The 20,978-nt window shown below is 45.1% G+C and overlaps 1 protein-coding gene across 4 annotated transcripts in view; it reads left to right on the top strand.

Annotated features, from left to right (window-relative positions):
- PLEKHA5 (pleckstrin homology domain containing A5) overlaps positions 1–20,978 on the top strand; it is a 278,604-nt gene that overhangs the window by 4,698 nt on the left and 252,928 nt on the right. For all 4 annotated transcript variants that reach the window (XM_030214050.1, XM_030214049.1, XM_030214048.1 and 1 more), the window contains exon 2: positions 8,422–8,498. In XM_030214050.1, coding sequence (XP_030069910.1) covers positions 8,422–8,498 — 77 coding nt within the window. The remainder of the gene's footprint in view (positions 1–8,421; positions 8,499–20,978) is intronic.

Genomic DNA, 20,978 nt, shown 5'->3' with positions numbered 1-20,978 from the left:
GTAGTAATATTCCAGATACTCTGGAGCAGTCTCTCACGTGGGAGGTTCCGATCCGATGTAGTAATATTTCTGATACTCTAGAGCAGTCTCACGTGGGAGGTTCTGATTTACTGTAGTAATATTCCAGATACTCTGGAGCAGTCTCTCACGTGGGAGGTTCCGATCTGATGTAGTAATAATCCAGATACTCTGGAGCAGTCTCTCACGTGGGAAGTTCCGATCCGATGTAGTAATATTTCTGATACTCTGGAGCAGTCTCTCACGTGAGAGGTTCCGATCCGATGTAGTAATATTCCTAATACTCTGGAGCAGTCTCTCAAGTGGGAGGTTCCGATCCGATGTAGTAATATTTCTGATACTCTAGAGCAGTCTCACGTGGGAGGTTCTGATTTACTGTAGTAATATTCCAGATACTCTGGAGCAGTCTCTCACGTGGGAGGTTCCGATCCGATGTAGTAATATTCCTAATACTCTGGAGCAGTCTCTCACGTGGGAGGTTCCAATCCGATGTAGTAATATTTCTGATACTCTAGAGCAGTCTCACGTGGGAGGTTCTGATTTACTGTAGTAATATTCCAGATACTCTGGAGCAGTCTCTCACGTGGGAGGTTCCGATCCGATGTAGTAATAATCCAGATACTCTGGAGCAGTCTCTGACGTGGGAGGTTCTGATTTACTGTAGTAATATTCCAGATACTCTGGAGCAGTCTCTCACGTGGGAGGTTCTGATCTGATGTAGTAATAATCCAGATACTCTGGAGCAGTCTCTCACGTGGGAGGTTCCGATCCGATGTAGTAATATTTCTGATACTCTGGAGCAGTCTCTCACGTGAGAGGTTCCGATCCGATGTAGTAATATTCCTAATACTCTGGAGCAGTCTCTCAAGTGGGAGGTTCCGATCCGATGTAGTAATATTTCTGATACTCTAGAGCAGTCTCACGTGGGAGGTTCTGATTTACTGTAGTAATATTCCAGATACTCTGGAGCAGTCTCTCACGTGGGAGGTTCCGATCCGATGTAGTAATATTCCTAATACTCTGGAGCAGTCTCTCACGTGGGAGGTTCCAATCCGATGTAGTAATATTTCTGATACTCTAGAGCAGTCTCACGTGGGAGGTTCTGATTTACTGTAGTAATATTCCAGATACTCTGGAGCAGTCTCTCACGTGGGAGGTTCCGATCCGATGTAGTAATAATCCAGATACTCTGGAGCAGTCTCTGACGTGGGAGGTTCTGATTTACTGTAGTAATATTCCAGATACTCTGGAGCAGTCTCTCACGTGGGAGGTTCCGATCCGATGTAGTAGTATTCCTAATACTCTGGAGCAGTCTCTCAAGTGGGAGGTTCCGATCCGATGTAGTAATATTCCTGATACTCTGGAGCAGTCTCTCACATGGGAGGTTCCGATCCGATGTAGTAATATTTCTGATACTCTAGAGCAGTCTCACGTGGGAGGTTCTGATTTACTGTAGTAATATTCCAGATACTCTGGAGCAGTCTCTCACGTGGGAGGTTCCGTTCCGATGTAGTAATATTTCTGATACTCTGGAGCAGTCTCTCACGTGGGAGGTTCCGATCCGATGTAGTAATATTTCTGATACTCTGGAGCAGTCTCTCACGTGGGAGGTTCTGATCCGATGTAGTAATATTCCTAATACTCTGGAGCAGTCTCTCAAGTGGGAGGTTCCGATCCGATGTAGTAATATTCCTGATACTCTGGAGCAGTCTCTCACGTGGGAGGTTCCAATTCGATGTAATATTTCTGATACTCTAGAGCAGTCTCACGTGGGAGGTTCTGATTTACTGTAGTAATATTCCAGATACTCTGGAGCAGTCTCTCATATGGGAGGTTCCGATCCGATGTAGTAATAATTCAGATACTCTGGAGCAGTCTCTCACGTGGGAGGTTCCGATCCGATGTAGTAATATTTCTGATACTCTGGAGCAGTCTCTCACGTGGGAGGTTCCGATCCGATGTAGTAATAATCCAGATACTCTGGAGCAGTCTCTCATGTGGGAGGTTCCGATCCGATGTAGTAATATTTCTGATACTCTAGAGCAGTCTCAAGTGGGAGGTTCTGATTTACTGTAGTAATATTCCAGATACTCTGGAGCAGTCTCTCACGTGGGAGGTTCCGATCCGATGTAGTAATAATCCAGATACTCTGGAGCAGTCTCTCATGTGGGAGGTTCCGATCCGATGTAGTAATATTTCTGATACTCTAGAGCAGTCTCAAGTGGGAGGTTCTGATTTACTGTAGTAATATTCCAGATACTCTGGAGCAGTCTCTCACGTGGGAGGTTCCGATGTACTGTAGTAATATTCCAGATACTCTGGAGCAGTCTCTCACGTGGGAGGTTCCGATCCGATGTAGTAATAATCCAGATACTCTGGAGCAGTCTCTCACGTGGGAGGTTCCGATCCGATGTAGTAATAATCCAGATACTCTGGAGCAGTCTCTCATGTGGGAGGTTCTGATCCGATGTAGTAATATTTCTGATACTCTAGAGCAGTCTCATGTGGGAGGTTCTGATTTACTGTAGTAATATTTCTGATACTCTGGAGCACTCTCACGTGGGGGGTTCCTATTTAAAGTAGTAATATTCCTGATACTCTGGAGCAGCCTCTCACGTTGGAGGTTCCGATCCGATGTAGTAATATTCCTGATACTCTGGAGCAGTCGCTCACATGGGAGGTTCCGATCCGATGTAGTAATATTTCTGATACTCTGGAGCACTCTCACGTGGGAGGTTCCTATTTACTGTAGTAATATTCCTGATACTCTGGAGCAGCCTCTCACGTGGGAGGTTCCGATCCGATGTAGTAATATTCCTGATACTCTGGAGCAGTCTCTCACGTGGGAGGTGCCGATCCGATGTTCTGTAGTAATATTTCTGATACTCTGGAGCAGTCTCACGTGGGAATTTCTGATTTACTGTAGTAATATTCCTAATACTCTGGAGCAGTCTCTCACGTGGGAGGTGCCGATCCGATGATCTGTAGTAATATTCCTGATACTCTGGAGCAGTCTCTCACGTGGGAGGTGCCAATCCGATGTTCTGTAGTAATATTTCTGATACTCTGGAGCAGTCTCACGTGGGAATTTCTGATTTACTGTAGTAATATTCCTAATACTCTGGAGCAGTCTCTCACGTGTAAGGTTCCGATCCAGTGTATAGTAGTAATAATCCAGATACTCTGGAGTGGTCTCTCACATGGGAGGTTCCGATCCGATGTATAGTAGTAATAATCCAGATACTCTGGAGCAGTCTCTCACGTGGGAGGTTCTGATCCAATGTACTGTAGTAATAATCCAGATGCTCTGGAGCAGTCTCTCATGTGGGAGGTTCCGATCCAATGTATAGTAGTAATAATCCAGATACTCTGGAGCGGTCTCTCACGTGGGAGGTTCCGATCCGATGTACTGTAGTAATAATCCAGATACTCTGGTCTGGAGCAGTCTCTCACTTGGGAGGTTCTGATCCGATGTACTGTAGTAATAATCCAGATGCTCTGGAGCAGTCTCTCACGTGGTAGGTGCCGATCCGATGTACAGTAGTAATAATCCAGATGCTCTGGAGCAGTCTCTCACGTGGGAGATTCCGATCCGATTTACTGTAGTAATAATCCAGATACTCTGGAGCAGTCTCTCACGTGGGAGGTTCCGATCCGATGTACTGTAGTAATAATCCAGATACTCTGGAGCAGTCTCTCACGTGGGAGATTCCGATCCGATGTACTGTAGTAATAATCCAGATACTCTGGTCTGGAGCAGTCTCTCACGTGGGAGGTTCCAATCCGATGTACTGTAGTAATATTCCAGGTACTCTGGAGCAGTCTCACGTGGGAGGTTCCGATCCGATATACTGTAGTAATATTTCTGATACTCTGGAGCAATCTTTCACATGGGAGGTTCCGATTTACTGTAGTAATATTTCTGATACTCTGGAGCAGTCTCACGTGGGAGGTTCCGATTTACTGTAATAATATTCCTGATACTCTGGAGCAGTCTCTCACGTGGGAGGTTCCGATCCGATGTACTATAGTAATAATCCAGATACTCTGGAGCAGTCTCTCACGTGGGATGTTCCGATCCGATGTACTGTAGTAATATTCCAGGTACTCTGGAGCAGTCTCACGTGGGAGGTTCCGATCCGATGTACTGAAGTAATATTTCTGATATTTTGGAGCAGTCTTTCACGTGGGAGTTTCCGATTTACTGTACTGGTACTCTGGAGCATTCTCACATGGGAGGTTCTGATTTACTGTAGTAATATTCCTGATACTCTGGAGCAGTCTCTCATGTCTCTCTGTGTCAGGTGTTCAGCGCTGCGTGTGTCTGGTAGCGCTATACAAATGTTAATAATAATGTTATAATAATGTAGGAGGTTCCGATCTGATTTACTGTAGTAATATTCATGATACTCTAAAGCAGTCTCTCACGTGGGAGGTTCCGATCCAATGTACTGTAGTAATATTCCAGATACTTTGGAGCAGTCTCTCACTTGGGAGGTTCTGATCCGACATATTGTAGTAATAGTCCAGATATTCTGGAGCAGTCTCTGACATGGGAGGTTCTGATTTACTGTAGTAATATTCCTGATACTGTGGAGCAGTCTCTCATGTAGGAGGTTCCGATCTGTTTTATTGTAGTAATATTCCTGATACTCTGGAGCAGTTGCTCACTTGGGAGATTTCAATTTACTGTAGTAATATTTCTGGAACAGACTCTCACATGGGAGGTTCAGATATACTGTAGTAGTATTTCTGATACTAGCATTAATCCTGTTACTTGGGAGCAGTCTCTCACATGGGAGGTTCCGATTTACTGTAGTATTATTCCTTATACTCTGGAGCAGTGTCACATGGGAGGTTCCAATTGACTGTAGCTATATTCTTGATACTCTGGAGCAGCCTTTCACATGGGAGATTTCGATTTACTGTAGTAATATTTCTGATACTCTGGAGCAGTCTTTCACTTGGGAGGTTCCAATTTACTTAGTATTATTCCTGATACTCGGGAGCAGTCTCTCACATGGGAGATTTTGATTTACTGTATTATTATTTGTGATCCACTGGAGCAGTCTGTTACGTGGAAAGTTCCGATTTACTGTAGTAATATTTCTGATACTCTGGAGCAGTCTCTCACTTAGGAGGTTTCGATTTACTGTAGTACTATTCCTATTACCCTGGAGCAGTCTCTGATGTCTGAGGTTCCGATTTGCTGTAGCCTTATTCCTGTAGTTCTGGAGCAGTCTCTCACATGGGAAGCCCTATTTACTGTAGTAATATTCCTGATACTCTGGTGCAGTCTGTCACATGGGAGGTTTTGATTTACTGTAGCATTATTTTTGATACTCTGGAACAGTCTCTTCATATGGGAGGTTCTGATTTACTGTAATAATATTCCTGATACTCTGGAGCTGTCTCTTACTTGGGAGGTTTCAATTTACTGTACCATTATTCCTGTTATTCTGGAGCAGTCTCTCCCATGGGAGGTTCTGATTTATAGTAGTATTGTTTCTTACATCAAGCAGTCTTGCACGTGGTAGGTTCTAATTTAGTGTAGCATAATCCCTTTTACTCTGGATTATTAGTCACTCACGTGGGAGGTTCCAGTTTAGTGTATCAATATCCCTGTAGTATCAGTTTACTGTGGGGGCATTTTTGTTACATGATAAGTTCAGACTTACTGTAGTTTTGATGGAGGTACTCTGTAGTATTCTTGTTAATCTAGAGTAGTCACTTACAATATTGGATTTGCTGAAGTATTATTCCTGTCTGGAGCAGTCTTTCATGTGGGAGGTTTGGATTTGCCATATTATTATTGCTGTTACCCTAAAGTAATCTCTTCATCTGGGAGTTTCAAATTTACTATAGTAGTAGTATTGTTATTTGGACCAGTCATTTACATGGGAGGTTCCAGTTTAGTATAGCGGTAACTCTGTTACTCTGATTTACTGTAGTATTGGTGTTACTTTGGAGCACTCTTTTCACAAGATAGGTTCAGATTTACTATAGTTTTTTTGGTGTTACTCTGAAGGTAGTTGTTCATGTGAGAGGTTCAAATGTACTTTAGTGTTCATGTTATTCTGGAGCTGTTTCTCACTTGGGATATTACTGCTACATAATTCCTGTTACTGTGGAGCAGTCTGTCACATGGAAGAATTGGATTTACTGTAATATTATTCTGTTACTTAAAGCTGTCTCTCACATGAGAGGTTCAGATTTATTTTATTAGTTTTTGTGCTACTCTGGAGCAATCTGTCACATGGGAGATTTGAATTTACTCTAGTGCTACATCGTAACATAGTAAATGACGACAGATTCCTGTTACTCAGGGGCAGTCTGTCCCGTGGAAGGTTTGGATTTACTCTAGTATTATTTGTTACTCTAGAGCAGTCTCTCACATGGGAGGTTTGGGTTTGCTATAGTGTTGTTCCTGTTATTCTGGGGCAGCCTCTCACGTGGGAGGGTTTGGGTTTACTCTAAGGTTATTCCTGTTTCTCTGGGGCAGCTTTTCATGTTTGAAGTTCAGATTTGAGTATTTTTTCTGTTGCATCTTGAATTGGGATTTGTCTCACATTTTCTGTTTTAGTTTTCTCCGAGTGGAGCACTCTCTTGTCAGGATGACATTTTGCTTTTTTTTTTTTTTTCTGGGAATAGAATAATCTCTTTTGTGTAGTTTGGATTTTCCTTGGTGTATTATACCTGTTAACTCTGGAAATGGATGGACTACTCTCTCATGTGCAAGGATTTGATTTTCCATAGTAGTAATAAGATTGCTTTGGAATGAAGTAGTCTCTCCCATTTAAGGTTTGGGCTTTTTATGTTATTTTTTGTAAGACTTTAGAGCATTTTCATATGTGTCTTGATATTTCCTGTAAAATAAGTTGTATTATTCTGGAAATGACACTTGGGCATATAATTTTTGATTTTTCTTATGTTTAATTTTCTTTAAATTTTCTAGCCATTTGAATTTCTCTGGAGCTGTTTTTTTTTCCTGTTGAGTAACTACTGGTAGTATTACTCTGGATTAGAGAATGACACAGGGATAAAATGTGTTCCCATCTTTGCCCCATTTCCGTGGGTTCTATTTCTGTCCCGTCCCATCCCCATGGGATCAGTTCTCATCTGCAGAAGCCTCGAACACTTATGATTTTATATTGAAACTAGCATTTAAGCCCGTAAAAACGGGCGAGTATTGCAGCCCTTTTCTCTCCCCTGGCCTCACCCCGCCCACCGATCCTCCCCCCCCCCCCCCATATCCAGCGACCCTCATCTTTCCCTTGGCCTCCCCCCCTCCCCAGCAACCCTCCTCTGTGCCCTGCTCTCATCCCAAGTGCAGCAACCATAGCCTCTCCCCCCTGCCCTCCCCCCATGTCCAGCTACCCTCATTGCCGCAGCTCCCTCCCCCCTCCGTGCCGGGCCCCCTGCACTGACCTGACAGCGCCTCTCACCTCCGTGTGAAAGCGCTGCAGGCAGCAGCAGATCGCTTTGCTGCTGTCTGCAGCGCTTCCACACGGAGGTGAGAGGCGCTGTCAGGTCTGTGCAGGGGGCCCGATATGGAGGGGGGCGGGAGCGGCGGTGGGGATGGGGGGGTAGGGTGGAGGTTGTTTCGCGCGATGTTCCTTTCCAGGTGGTGGCAGCGTCGTCATCCAACAATTCGACTCCGTTTCCCTCTCTGTTCCGCCCTCTGACGTCATGACGTCTTGACGCGAGGGCAGGACAGAGAGGGAAGTCTGTACTGTGCATTTGCAAGTGAGTACGGTCACTATGTTTGATGTTTTCATTAAAGTATAAACAGGAACAATATGCTGGACGACTGTTGTGTATAAATTACAATTAGAAAACATTAATAACAATAAGCAACTATAACAAACCCTCCCACCACCACCAATCCTCTACCCTTCCAACCCCAACAATAGCTGATTTCAAGGAATCCTAATCCACTCTGTTTAAATTGTCCAGGGGTACAAAATACAACCCGTTCTGCATTCCCTAGAGGGGAGAAATATGCCCTATGAAGCACTGTTATGATTTTTAATTTGTGGATTAATAATGTCATCAACAATCTCAGAATTCAGTCCAGCTCTCCTGTCTTCCAGAGTCCCTCCTGCAATAGAAGATGTCTTCTTAGAAGATGTGCTGGTAGCAGGATGTACAGGATCCCTCATGCAAATTTTGCTAGCTATGGCCAGCATGTTTGCTTGTTTTTCCAAAAAAGAAAAATATTGTCTTCTGCATCAATCAAACTTAAATAACAGTCCAGTTCATCAACAGGCTTCAAAGTAGAAAGTGACACGGGGACAAAGTTAGTCCCCATCCCTGCGGTTACTGCATGTTCCCATGTCATTCTCAACTCTGGATATGAACTTGTCATTTGTGTGTAATACCCCTTCTTGCTTATTTTTACAGTGAGGAAGCGAAGAGCACAACCTGGCTGCATCCGATCACCGGGGAAGCTGTGGTTACAGGACACAGAAGAACTGCAGGTATGGCTTATACTAGATAGAGGGAAATACTATGGCCCTGAAAGATAGACCGAGACCTGTTCACACATCTAGCCATGGAAACCGATTCTTTGATTTGCTTTCAGCTGACTGGTAAAGGTGACATGGAAAAAAGATTTGGGTTTTCTGAAAGATTAGCCATTGAGCCCGTTAAAATGGGCTGGTATTGGGGTTTTTGGAGGTTGACGCTGCCCCCCCCCCCCCCCCCGGCGAGGTCGCCGCTACTGCCGCCAGCCCTCCACCCGGCCCAGGCCCCCTCTCTCCGCTACTGAACTTACATCCATTCGCCAGAACGCAGCAGGGCAGATCAGCTGAGCTGCCGTCGGCCTTCCTTCTCTGCCTGTGTCCCGCCCTCGTGTGACGTAATGTCAGCGAGGGCGGGGCACAGGCAGGGAAGGAAGGCGGACGGCAGTTCAGCTGATGTGCGTGCTGCGTTCCGGCGAATGGATGTAAGTAATCAGTAGCGGAGAGAGAGCCTGGGCCGGGTGGAGAGCTGGCGGCGGCGACACCGGGTGGGGGGAGCGGTAGCGGCGACCTCGGGCGGTAGCGACCTCGACGGCTTTGCGCAGTTTCCCTCTCTGTCCCGCCCCCGTCATCACGTATTGACGCGGGGGCAGGACAGAGAGGGAAATCTCTACTGCGCATTTGCGAGTGAGTCGGTCACTCGCCGTTTATATGTTTGATGGGACGATTATTGCTGCTGTAGCTAGGGTGTGTCCCCTTCTTCCTAAGCGCTTAGCATTTCAGACCAGGGGTCAGAGAAGAGGTTGTGTGGCCTTCCCAGAGGGAAGGGGATTGACGGTGGGTGTGAAACTTAAATGAGCCCCCCTCCCCCAGGAAGGCAGGCTATTCACAGTTCCTAGAGGCTGTTTTGAGAGGGAGGGAGACAGGTCGGTCATCCGGGGCTCCTTACAGACTGGAGAGGGAGGTTGGCAGGCTGGAAGGAGGCTCGGAGCAATCAAAAAACGAGCAAAGGTGAACTGGCCCAGCGGGTGATTCGAAAGAAGGTTGCCATCTTGAGATGAGAGCAGGCCGTGCAGTCTAACAGATGAAGCGAGCGCTTGCGTGGGTTCCCTTGACTTCCTTGTTCTGGAGGGGTGCAGCCACATCGGTGAGGTCAACCAAGAGATCCCAGACAGTTTTCCTCATCTTGTTTCATTCACAGGCCGTTGGCTCCTCTGCACTGAAAGAATTTGCCCTTCTTTAGACTCCGTGCTCGGGCTTTCTGGGATCTGTAGTTCTCTCCACCTTGACAGTCTTTCCCTTTGGTTTTTCTGGTTACTGCTGGCAGTTCCTTTCCTTTTTCTTCCCTTCCTACATTTTGGTGATAGATGCCTTTTTGTGTGTGTATTTTATTTTATGGTACAATATTTAACACATACCAAGGGGAGGAATTCTTGTCTTCCTACAGGGCAATTTGTGTGCGAGTGTTTTTTTTTTTTTATGAACAAGGTGATTTCAATTTCGTTTCCTGTTCCCAAGAGCTGTTGGAAAAGGTTGCTGTGGAAATTGATGTGTCTGGCGTCTCTCTGACTTCAGCTCATCTCCGCTTAATTTACCGAGTTTAAAAATCTCTTTTAAATGCATTCATGTACAGAGAAAATGGATTGCGACGCTTAGGATTTGTTTTATATGTAGCTGGTGTCGTCAGGCAGTGGGGGGGCTGGTCGGATGGTCTTGTTAGACCTGCAGGAGATTGTGAATTGAGATCCTGCTTACTCAGTGGTTTTCTTATGTTTTAAAACATGAGCCTTTCTACGTGCTGTTTATTCTAAAGTCCTGCTTTTGAAAGACTTACTTTCTTCTGTGCATGCTTGGGGGGGGGGGGTGGATTTTCACAAATTCATTCTTATGCCTGTGTGGCCTGTTACAAAATGCCTGCAGCGATATGATAGCACCTTTATTCGCCAGTGTGGACTCTGGTCCGAGCATAGGTGCCTATCACGCTTGTTTTCGAAGGAGAAGGGCGCCCATCTTCTGACACAAATTGGGAGATGGGTGTCCTTCTCCTAAGGTCGCCCAAATCTGCATAATCGAAAGCAGATTTTAGGCGTCCTCAACTGCTTTCCGTCGCGGGGACGACCAAAGTTCAGGGGGACGTGTCGGCAGTGTATCGAAGGTGGGACAGGGGCGTGGTTAAGAGATGGGTGTCCTAGGCCGTTAATGGAAAAAAGAAGGGCGTCCCTGACGAGCATTTGGCCGACTTTACTTGGTCCCTTTTTTTTCACGACCAAGCCTCGAAAAGGTGCCCGAACTGATCAGATGACCACCGGAGGGAATCGGGGATGATCTCCCCTTACTCCCCCAGTGGTCACTAACCCCCTTCCACCCCTCCAAAAAAAATACAACACATTTTTTTCCAGCCTCTATGCCAGCCTCAAATGTCATACCCAGCTCCATGACAGCAGTATGCAGGTCCCTGGAGCAGTTTTTAGTGGGTACTGCAGTGCATTTCAGGCAGGCGGACCCAGGCCCATCCCCCGCCCTACCTGTGGCAGAGCTGGTGGTTGGGAGGCGGGGCTAGTGCTGGGCAGACTTATACGGTCTGTGCCGGGGCTGGTGGTTGGGAGGCGGGACTAGTGCTGGGCAGACTTATACGGTCTGTGCCGGGGCTGGTGGTTGGGCGGCGGGGATAGTGCTGGGCAGACTTATACGGTCTGTGCCAGAGCCGGTGGTTGGAGGCAGGGATAGTGCTGGGCAGACTTATACGGTCTGTGCCAGAGCTGTTGGTGGGAGGCGGGACTGGTAGTTGGGAGGCGAGGATAGTGCTGGGCAGACTTATACAGTCTGTGCCAGAGCTGGTGGTGGGAGGCGGGGTTGGTGGTTGGGAGGCGGGGATAGGGCTGGCCAGACTTATACGGTCTGTGCCCTGAAGAGGACAGTACAAATAAAAAAGTAGCACATATGAATTTATCTTCTTGGGCAGACTGGATGGACCGTGCAGGTCTTTTTCTGCCGTCATCTACTATGTTTACTATGTTAAACTTGTGGTGGTAAATGGGAGCCCTCCAAAACCCACCTGAAACCCACTGTACCCACATGTAGGTGGCCCCCTTCATCCCTAAGGACTATGGTAGTGGTGTAGAGTTGTGGGGAGTGGGTTTTGGGTGGCTCAGCACACAAGGTAAGGGAGCTATGCAGCTGGGAGCAATTTGTGAAGTCCACTGCAGTGCCCCCTAGGATGCCCGGTTGGTGTCCTGGCATGTGAGGTGGACCAGTGCACTACGAATGCTGGCTCCTCCCATGACCAAATGCCTTGGATTTGGTCGTTTTTGAGATGGGCATCCTTGGTTTACATTATCGCCGAAAACCGAGGTCGCCCATCTCTAAGGTTGACATAAATGTTGAGATTTGGGCATCCCCAACCGTATTATCGAAACGAAAGATGGCCGCCCATTTTGTTTCGATAATACGGGATGCCTTGCCCCTTCGCCGGGACGTCCTTAAAGATGGGCGCCCAGTTGGATTATGCCCCTCCACGGGACTCACTTTCAAAGCACTTAGACTGTGTAGCTTTGTATGTCTAAGTGCTTTGAAAATACGCCTCTTTGTGTCTTTATAAATGTGTACTTGTCCTCTTAAACTCGATGCTTTTTATAAAGTGACCTTAATGCCGCTGTTTATTTCCATTTTACATGCGTGTGTATTGACCCCAGTAACTAAAGCAAGAGAGATTCTCTCCTGGGTGGGATTTTTAAGACTGTATTTCCCAACCCTGTCCTGGAGGCACATTTAATCTGTCTGGTTTTTAGGGTATCAGTAATGAACATGCACGAGAGAGATTTGTGTAAGTCGGAGACTCTCCATGGTCCCCTCCCCGGAACGCATTGCCACTTTCACAACAAATTTAAAGTGGTCTCAACTCACCAACCCATCCAGCTATGAAAGTCCACCTTCTATACTTAACCCTATCACTTCCTTCCTTCTTCCCTTACTCAATCTCTGCACATCACTAATTGTATCTGATACCCTGTAATAGCAATGTCATAACAATCTATGTAAGCCACATTGAGCCTGCAAATAGGTGGGAAAATGTGGGATACATATGCAGTAAATTAAATAAATAAACTCGCTTTTGTACACAGGCCTTTGATGGACTGAGACCTTGGGGTAAATCTTCCGCATATGTAAAACCCTTTTTCCTTCTATCTCTCCACTCTTCTCCCAGTGGTTCCTTTTCCATCTATCTGTTCTATTTTAATTTACATTGCACAACACTATCGTGATTCATAAGTACATAAGTACATAAGTAGTGCCATACTGGGAAAGACCAAAGGTCCATCTAGCCCAGCATCCTGTCACCGACAGTGGCCAATCCAGGTCAAGGGCACCTGGCACGCTCCCCAAACGTAAAAACATTCCAGACAAGTTATACCTAAAAATGCGGAATTTTTCCAAGTCCATTTAATAGCGGTCTATGGACTTGTCCTTTAGGAATCTATCTAACCCCTTTTTAAACTCCGTCAAGCTAACCGCCCGTACCACGTTCTCCGGCAACGAATTCCAGAGTCTAATTACACGTTGGGTGAAGAAAAATTTTCTCCGATTCGTTTTAAATTTACCACACTGTAGCTTCAACTCATGCCCTCTAGTCCTAGTATTTTTGGATAGCGTGAACAGTCGCTTCACATCCACCCGATCCATTCCACTCATTATTTTATACACTTCTATCATATCTCCCCTCAGCCGTCTCTTCTCCAAGCTGAAAAGCCCTAGCCTTCTCAGCCTCTCTTCATAGGAAAGTCGTCCCATCCCCACTATCATTTTCGTCGCCCTTCGCTGTACCTTTTCCAATTCTACTATATCTTTTTTGAGATACGGAGACCAGTACTGAACACAATACTCCAGGTGCAGTCGCACCATGGAGCGATACAACGGCATTATAACATCCGCACACCTGGACTCCATACCCTTCCTAATAACACCCAACATTCTATTCGCTTTCCTAGCCGCAGCAGCACACTGAGCAGAAGGTTTCAGCGTATCATCGACGACGACACCCAGATCCCTTTCTTGATCCGTAACTCCTAACGCGGAACCTTGCAAGACGTAGCTATAATTCGGGTTCCTCTTACCCACATGCATCACTTTGCACTTGTCAACATTGAACTTCATCTGCCACTTGCACGCCCATTCTCCCAGTCTCGCAAGGTCCTCCTGTAATCGTTCACATTCCTCCTGCGACTTGACGACCCTGAATAATTTTGTGTCATCGGCGAATTTAATTACCTCACTAGTTATTCCCATCTCTAGGTCATTTATAAATACATTAAAAAGCAACGGACCCAGCACAGACCCCTGCGGGACCCCACTAACTACCCTCCTCCACTGAGAATACTGGCCACGCAATCCTACTCTCTGCTTCCTATCTTTCAACCAGTTCTTAATCCACCAAGATGTAAATTTGTAAGCCACTTTGAACCGAAATAGTGGGATACAAGAGTGTCTAAATAAAAATAATCGTAAACCACTTTGCTGTTTTATATGTACGGTGGTGTAGTTAATAATCATAAATATATTAGAGCCCAAAGGAATCCAGCTGCCTCCTTATATGAATACAAGGAGCAACCAAGGGCCATTTAGTGTGATGGTTGAGGTGTGCGTGAAATCAGTGGCTTCCTTTGCCCGGCTGTAAATAGTGGGGTCATTGATCAGTCTTTGAGCCTGGTTTACTAGCATTGTTAGTGTGCGCGAACGCTAGAGACACCCATACATTCCTACGGGTGTCTCTAGCGTTAACATGCACTTAAAGTACTAGTGCGCCTACAGCCCGGCTTAGTAAACGGGGCTCTTTGGAAGTTGCCCTGCAGCAACACTGTCATTTTTGCAATTAAAACACTTGGAAATCAGATGCAACCCTAGAGCATTTAGGGATTTAATTCGGATGCTAGGTCACTGCGCCTGAGGGGAGTTTACAGGAGACGTTCGTTGTTTCAGGCTTATAGACTGCTTTTCCTGGACTACTGAACAACCCAGAATGGTTTACAACAATTAAAAATACAATAAGCAATTGATACTCATTCAACAATACAAGAAATAATCACATTCATAAAGTAACTAAAGGACCCTTTTACTAAACCAGGTTAAGCACTTAACGCACGGTTTACCTTGCGCAGATCTGCGTTAAGGGGCCTTGCAATAGTTGCGCAGTTGCCATGCGTTAAGTGCTTCTTGTTTTGTGGGGGAGGGGGGGAGGTCGTGTCGTGGGCAGAGAATAGGCGTTTCTGATTACTGCGTTGCAAATGCCATGCCTAGCATGGAACAACTTACTGCCTCTGTGGTAGGTGGCACCAAGCACAGTGCGGCAGAGTATCTGCAAATTTAATGCGGCCTATGCTGGCAACGTCCCCAGTGGTCGCTGCATTAAATTTACAGATGCTCATGGTAAAGCCCCCGCTAAGCCTGTGGTAAGTTTAAATTTCTCCGCTGTATCGTGGAAGGGCCCCAAGTCTGGAAGCCTAATGGGATTTCGGTTCCAGTTCCCAGTCTCGGACGTGGCTTTGATGACGTCCCATTAGCGCCATGTGCAGCAGCCTCCAGTCGGTTTGATTTTGACATTTCGGGGTGGTGATGATGGTTTTTTTTTTTTGTGCCTGCTTAATTGTCCGGTGATGTGACCTGCAGAAGGAATCATCCTGAACTCGGTATGGCTTCTTCCTCTTTGGTAATGGAGTGCAGTCATTGTTGGGAAAGGATTTCAACTACGCACATGAGTAGCTGCTGATAGAGACCTTTACTGTGACAGATCAACAGCGTTAAAAGCAATTGATGTAAAATCTTGGGCGTCTCCACCTAGAGCAGCGGATGAGAGACAAGTGAGAGCCATGTGAGGTCTCGGAAGTGGCAGTCGTAGAGAACGCCAAGGTATTTCTTTCTCCTCAGTGAGTGATTCCAGCAGAAGGGCAGTGGAAATATTGTTTCTTGAGTTACCCATTGATTTGTTCATGATGACCCAAGCCATCGTGGGTCCGTGAGGGAGTCTCTGAACATTCACAGATATGTCAGACCACTAGGATAATCAAGAGTGCAAGCCGAGACACTGAGCCTACCAGGATGAGAGCCCTGCCTTGACGTGGCTTTTCTTGTGGGTCCTCAATAGAAATCAAACAAAATAAAACATGGAAAAGAAAATAAGATGATACCTTTTTTATTGGACATAACTTAATACATTTCTTGATTAGCTTTCGAAGGTTGCCCTTCTTCCTCAGATCGGAAATAAGCAAATCTGACGAAGAAGGGCAAACTTCGAAAGCTAATCAAGAAATGTATTAAGTTATGTCCAATAAAAAAGGTATTATCTTATTTTCTTTTCCATGTTTTATTTTGTTTGATTTCTGTTGGTAACCTTAAGAGTGGACTAACACGGCTACCACACTCCTCTACTTGTGGGTCCTGTAATTGCCTTCTCAGTGGGTCCCATGTGCAAGTTCATTAATGTCTCTTTCATGGAAGGTCACACCTGGACTCAGTTTTCTTTTTCTCCTGTTTATCTCAGGTGATCTGTTCTCCCTGAAGTAGTTTTATTTCTTTGAGGCAGTGTCTTCTACCAGTTTCGTAGACATATATTTCTCTTTTCTGAGTTTCCTAATAGTATGGTGGGTTGAAAACTCAGTGGATAGGGTCATAGCTGCTTTCCTTGTCTCTAAACTTTCCCTCTGCCGTGTGGCATTCGAACATGGGCCCACCTACGGTTATTACTATCGCTGCCACCACAAGTCCGGTGAGCGGGTTGGGGGGGGAAGGGGGCTAAGGCTGTTAATTGGTTTGGTTTGTTCGTCTGACTCATGTGAATTTTCAAAATGTGAAAATGGAGTCGGATGCAAACTTTGGGAACTGCTCTGCTATCTGCTGTGAGAAAGATGACATTTACTTCTGTCTCAAAAGCGCAGCTACAATGTCTGTATTCCATTTTTGGCATGTAAGACCTGTGCGGTTCTTCCTTTCCATAAATGCTTCTCGGTGACTGTAAAGGAGAATCTTTACAGTGGCTACTGATGTCTGATCCTCCTTCATGGTTGCAGGATGCAGCCTCACGTTTCACAGAAACCTGAAAATCCTTGGATGCATAACCGAACATAAGAATATTTATTAATAAGTGTTAGCACAGATTTGGAACCTGTGAGCAGTAACATTTTCAGCATACTCACAAGATTAATTACTGGCGATTATTGATTAAAACAAACCTTTCGACTGTGCACAGAAATAAAGGTTAACAAATTAGGGTGAACAAGTGCGGATTGTGTTTCTTGACTAGCTTTTGGGAGCCAACGCTCCCTTTCTCAGGCCAGAACAGAAGGAGCAAAAGATGACAATTGTAGAAAATAGAGCAACAGAACGTGCCAGCAGAAAAATACCATACGGTCTGTGCAGTCTGCCCATCCAGTCCAACTGCTCAGCTCTACGATCCCTTCCTCTCTCTCGGGGAGCCTGTGTTCTTTTTGCAGTACCTTTGTGAAGTCAGACTTCCATCATTCTCTTAGTAAAGAAATGTTTCCTTGTTACTTCTGAGTCTGCCCCCTTTCACTCTCCTTCCAGAGCTTCCTTTCCTTTGAAAGAGACCCCCCCCCCATCCTGTTCATTTATACCTTGGAGTCCTTAAAGATCTGAATATTTGGAGGAAAGCTGGGCTAGGAGAGATATAATTGAGACATGTAAGTCATTCCCCATATGCTTCATGGCAAAGACCCCTGACCATCGCCCTCTGGGTGATTCCATCTTCTTTATATCTTTTCGAAAGTGCTGTCTCTAGAACTGCACACAGTACTCAAAATGAGGTCTCCAGAGACTGATGGCTATTCCTCTCCTTCTGCATCCAGGTATCCGTCTGGCCTTTGCTGTTGCATTTTCTACCTGTTTGGCCACCTTGGGATCATTAAATCACCCGCAGATCCTGCTGTTCTTTCATACACAGAAGTACTATTCTCTTGGGTTTTTGTAGCCCAAATGCATGGTTCTGCATTTGTCAGCGTTCAGTCTTAAGCTGCCGGACTCAAACGTTCCTCGGGCTTGAGTTGACCCCTCATTTCATCAAAACCTTCTTGAGTGTCTTCCCTGGTGCAGATTTTTGTTCTTTTCGCAAAAAGGCAAACCTTACCAGAAACCCTTCACTATATCACTTACGAGAATGTAAAAGATAACTGGACTGATCTTGACAGGACACCACTGGCAAGACCTTTTCCTTCTGACTGGACTCCATTTGCCTCTACCTTGGTTGCCTCCAACACAGTTGCTCATTTTTTAGGGCCCATTCTATGTTAAGTCATACATTAGGAATTATGTCAAGGGTATTGCTGAAATCCAAGTATATTACATCTGATGCTGTCATAAGTACATAAGTAACGCCATACTGGGAAAAGACCAAAGGTCCATCGAGCCCAGCATCCTGTCCCCGACAGCGGCCAATCCAGGTCAACGGCACCTGGCAAGCTACCCAAACGTACAAACATTTTATACAAGTTATTCCCGAAATTGTGGATTTTTCCCCAAGTCCATTTAGTAGCGGTCTATGGACTTGTCCTTTAGGAAACCGTCCAACCCCCTTTTAAACTTTGCCAAGCAGAGGTCTGTCCTCCGGCGCCAACTATCTCAAGTAAATTTATCAGGTTTGTCACACGCCTCAGATCTTGTAATTTGTTGGAGTCCAGAAACCTAACAAGCATTGCATTGGCGTGAGGACCTGCAGTGCCTCTAATCCTTCAAGACCACTTCCAACTCTAAGGGAGCATTGAAAATGTCAGACACTGATGCCAGGGCTCGAACGCATCTCATCCAGCCTCATCACTTTCTGTACTTTTACTCTAGGAGGGCTCTTTGTGAACAGTCTTCAGAAGACTGTTGGTCATGATGAAATGTAAACTGTAGAGTAGTGATTCCCAGACTGGGCTCCTCAAATTCTCTTCAGGAGTTCCTCCAGAAATTAGGTTGTAGAATGTGTTTGTATGAGGGTTTCTTGGTGTATGAAAAACTATTTTAGGAGTTCTGTCATAGAAAAAGTTTGGGAATCGCTTCCCTGGAGGAAAAGGGGGCATATGATACAGGTGTTCAAATATTTGACAGCTGTTAATATACCAACCAATCTTTTTCAGAGATGGGGGAACAGTAAAACTAGAGGATATGAATTGAGGTTGCGGGATTGTAGTACTATTTCAGGGAGTGCGAGGTAGATCCCTGGATTAACCTCCCAGGGGAAGTGATGGATACAAAAATGCATGGGATAAACACAGAGGATCCCTAAATAGAATGAGGCTGGATTAAATCCTTTAAGGTACTTTGGAAGCTGAAGTGAACTAGGCCCTTTTTTTTTTTCAGTAAATATTTTCAGGTTACTTGTCCAGGTCTCTAGTCTTGACCTAATCTGATTATTATTTCTACGCTGGTTGCAAAGAGCGTGTTTTAAGGAAGCTTCAACCTTCCCAGAACACTGCAGCTGGGTTTGTCCTGCATCTGCCTCGCTTTGGGAGGGCGGCTCCACTGCTGATTCAGTTGCATTGGCTTCCTGTTAAGGCCAGGGTTGTTTTTAAGCTCTGTGCTCTCATATTTCAGACTTTATATGGCATTGCCCCTGGTCACTTTGCCTTCTCACAGTGCTACTACCTATGTTGTGAGAGACTACCTGCGTCTTCATTTCCTACCTGTAAGAAAGGAGTCTATAAATAGTCAGTTTATTTTCATACCAAGGTACTAAGTGGTGGAATTTCTTGCCAAAATACTTTAGATCCCAGAATAATTACTTAGTTTTTCTCAAGTTTTGGAATCTTTTCTTTTTAAAACATTTCTGTTAATTGATTCTGATGCCTAGTTTTTTCCCCCTCCCTTCCCTTCCATTATTTCTGTGTTTATCATTCTTTCTTTTATTGATATGTGTGGGATTATGGATTTATTTAATATTTCATGTTTTGTAATGTCTCCTTCCTTAGCGTCCCTCCGGACCGGACCAGGATTGGACTGATGGGTTGTGCACGCCTACCAGCAGGTGGAGACTGAGAAAATTCTAAGACTAGAGAGCCAATGAGAGCCCTGGCCATGTGACCCTAGCCTCAGTATTTTCTCAGTCTCCCAGCAGGTAGGAAGCGAGCCCATTAGTCTCTCTCTTTATCTTTCTTTTTTAGAGGTTAATAATAAGAACAACATTGCTACCTCTTCTTCTGTGCCTAGGAATTCTCTGTTAGACGCTGGTCAGGTAGGGACTTCTTTTCCTTTCTTTCTTTTACAGCCTCTGGGGGTGTCAAACTCGGATGTCTCCAGGTCCCTCCCCCCTTCCTCCCCATCTCCCATACATAGCTTATTGTGCGGGAAAATGGGGGTATAAATGTCATAAATAAATAAATAAATAAAGCAAAAACTTAAACGAACTTCACATTCAATAAGGATGTAGAGAGCGTAACCTGCCTGAAGCGGTAGCTACGTCTCTGGCCTTGTTGTTCAGCCTTTATCTTCTGTCGTTTGCTATGTTACTGTTCTCATTTGAATCTGTTTTCTCTGGTCCTACTCTTTCTCGGTGAACAGAACAGAAATATATTTTTTTCAGCAGTTGTAAATTTTCCTCATTAGTCTCTACGTATTCCCCCTCCTTACCTTTTAAGTCTCACTGTGCCTCTTTTGCACCTTCTCCTGTCACTAATGTATGTAGACTATCTCTACTTCAGGAAGCAGGTGAAAGCCTGGCTCTTCGTCCAGGCCTTTAATGGAAGAAGTAACTAACTCTTTAGTCTCACACACACAAGGAGTGACTCGGGCTGCACATACTACAGCGGGACGTTTATCCACTCCTATCCTAGGTAATATTTAATCACCTCTCTGACCTCATGTGCACCTTACTCTCTAACTCCTCCTACTTTCTTACTTATCTATATGTTCCATCTTTGCTTTACGCTTCATTATCAATTATAATGTTCTATTACGCATTGTGTTGACATTGCAAGTAGTATACCATGCCATACTTTGTATTATTACTGCTGTTATTGCCTATTGCTCATGTTTGATCTATTCTTACTGTACATCGCCTTGAGTGAATTCCTTCAAAAAGAAGGTAAATACATTCTAATAAATAAAATCTAGAAAAAAAAGGTCAGATCCCCTTTTATACTATGTTAGCTTTTTTTCCTTCTTCCATTTGCATCTTTCCTTCCCTTCCCTTTTCCAGATGTTTTTCCTGTCTTTCATGTTCCCTAACTTTTGTTCCCTTACCTTGTGTGTCCATAAATCACTGTTAAGGTAGATCTGGGGAAAGCTACTGCTTATCCCTGAGGGAATCTGGCTCTTTGGGATTCTGCCATGTCCTCCTAACTCGGATTGGCCACTGTTGGAAGCAGGATACTGGGCTGGATGGACTTCTGAATCTCATGTTCTAGCAACTCCTTGACCTCGTCTTTAAATGAATCCACACTGCCTGTGATCTAATACTGAACCACATCAAGCATTGATCGCCTGCTGTAACATCGCACACATTCTACGAGCATCATG

Source organism: Microcaecilia unicolor, chromosome 9 (genome assembly GCF_901765095.1).
Source record: "Microcaecilia unicolor chromosome 9, aMicUni1.1, whole genome shotgun sequence".
NCBI lineage: Eukaryota > Metazoa > Chordata > Amphibia > Gymnophiona > Siphonopidae > Microcaecilia > Microcaecilia unicolor.
This window is presented reverse-complemented; position numbering and strand designations above follow the sequence as displayed.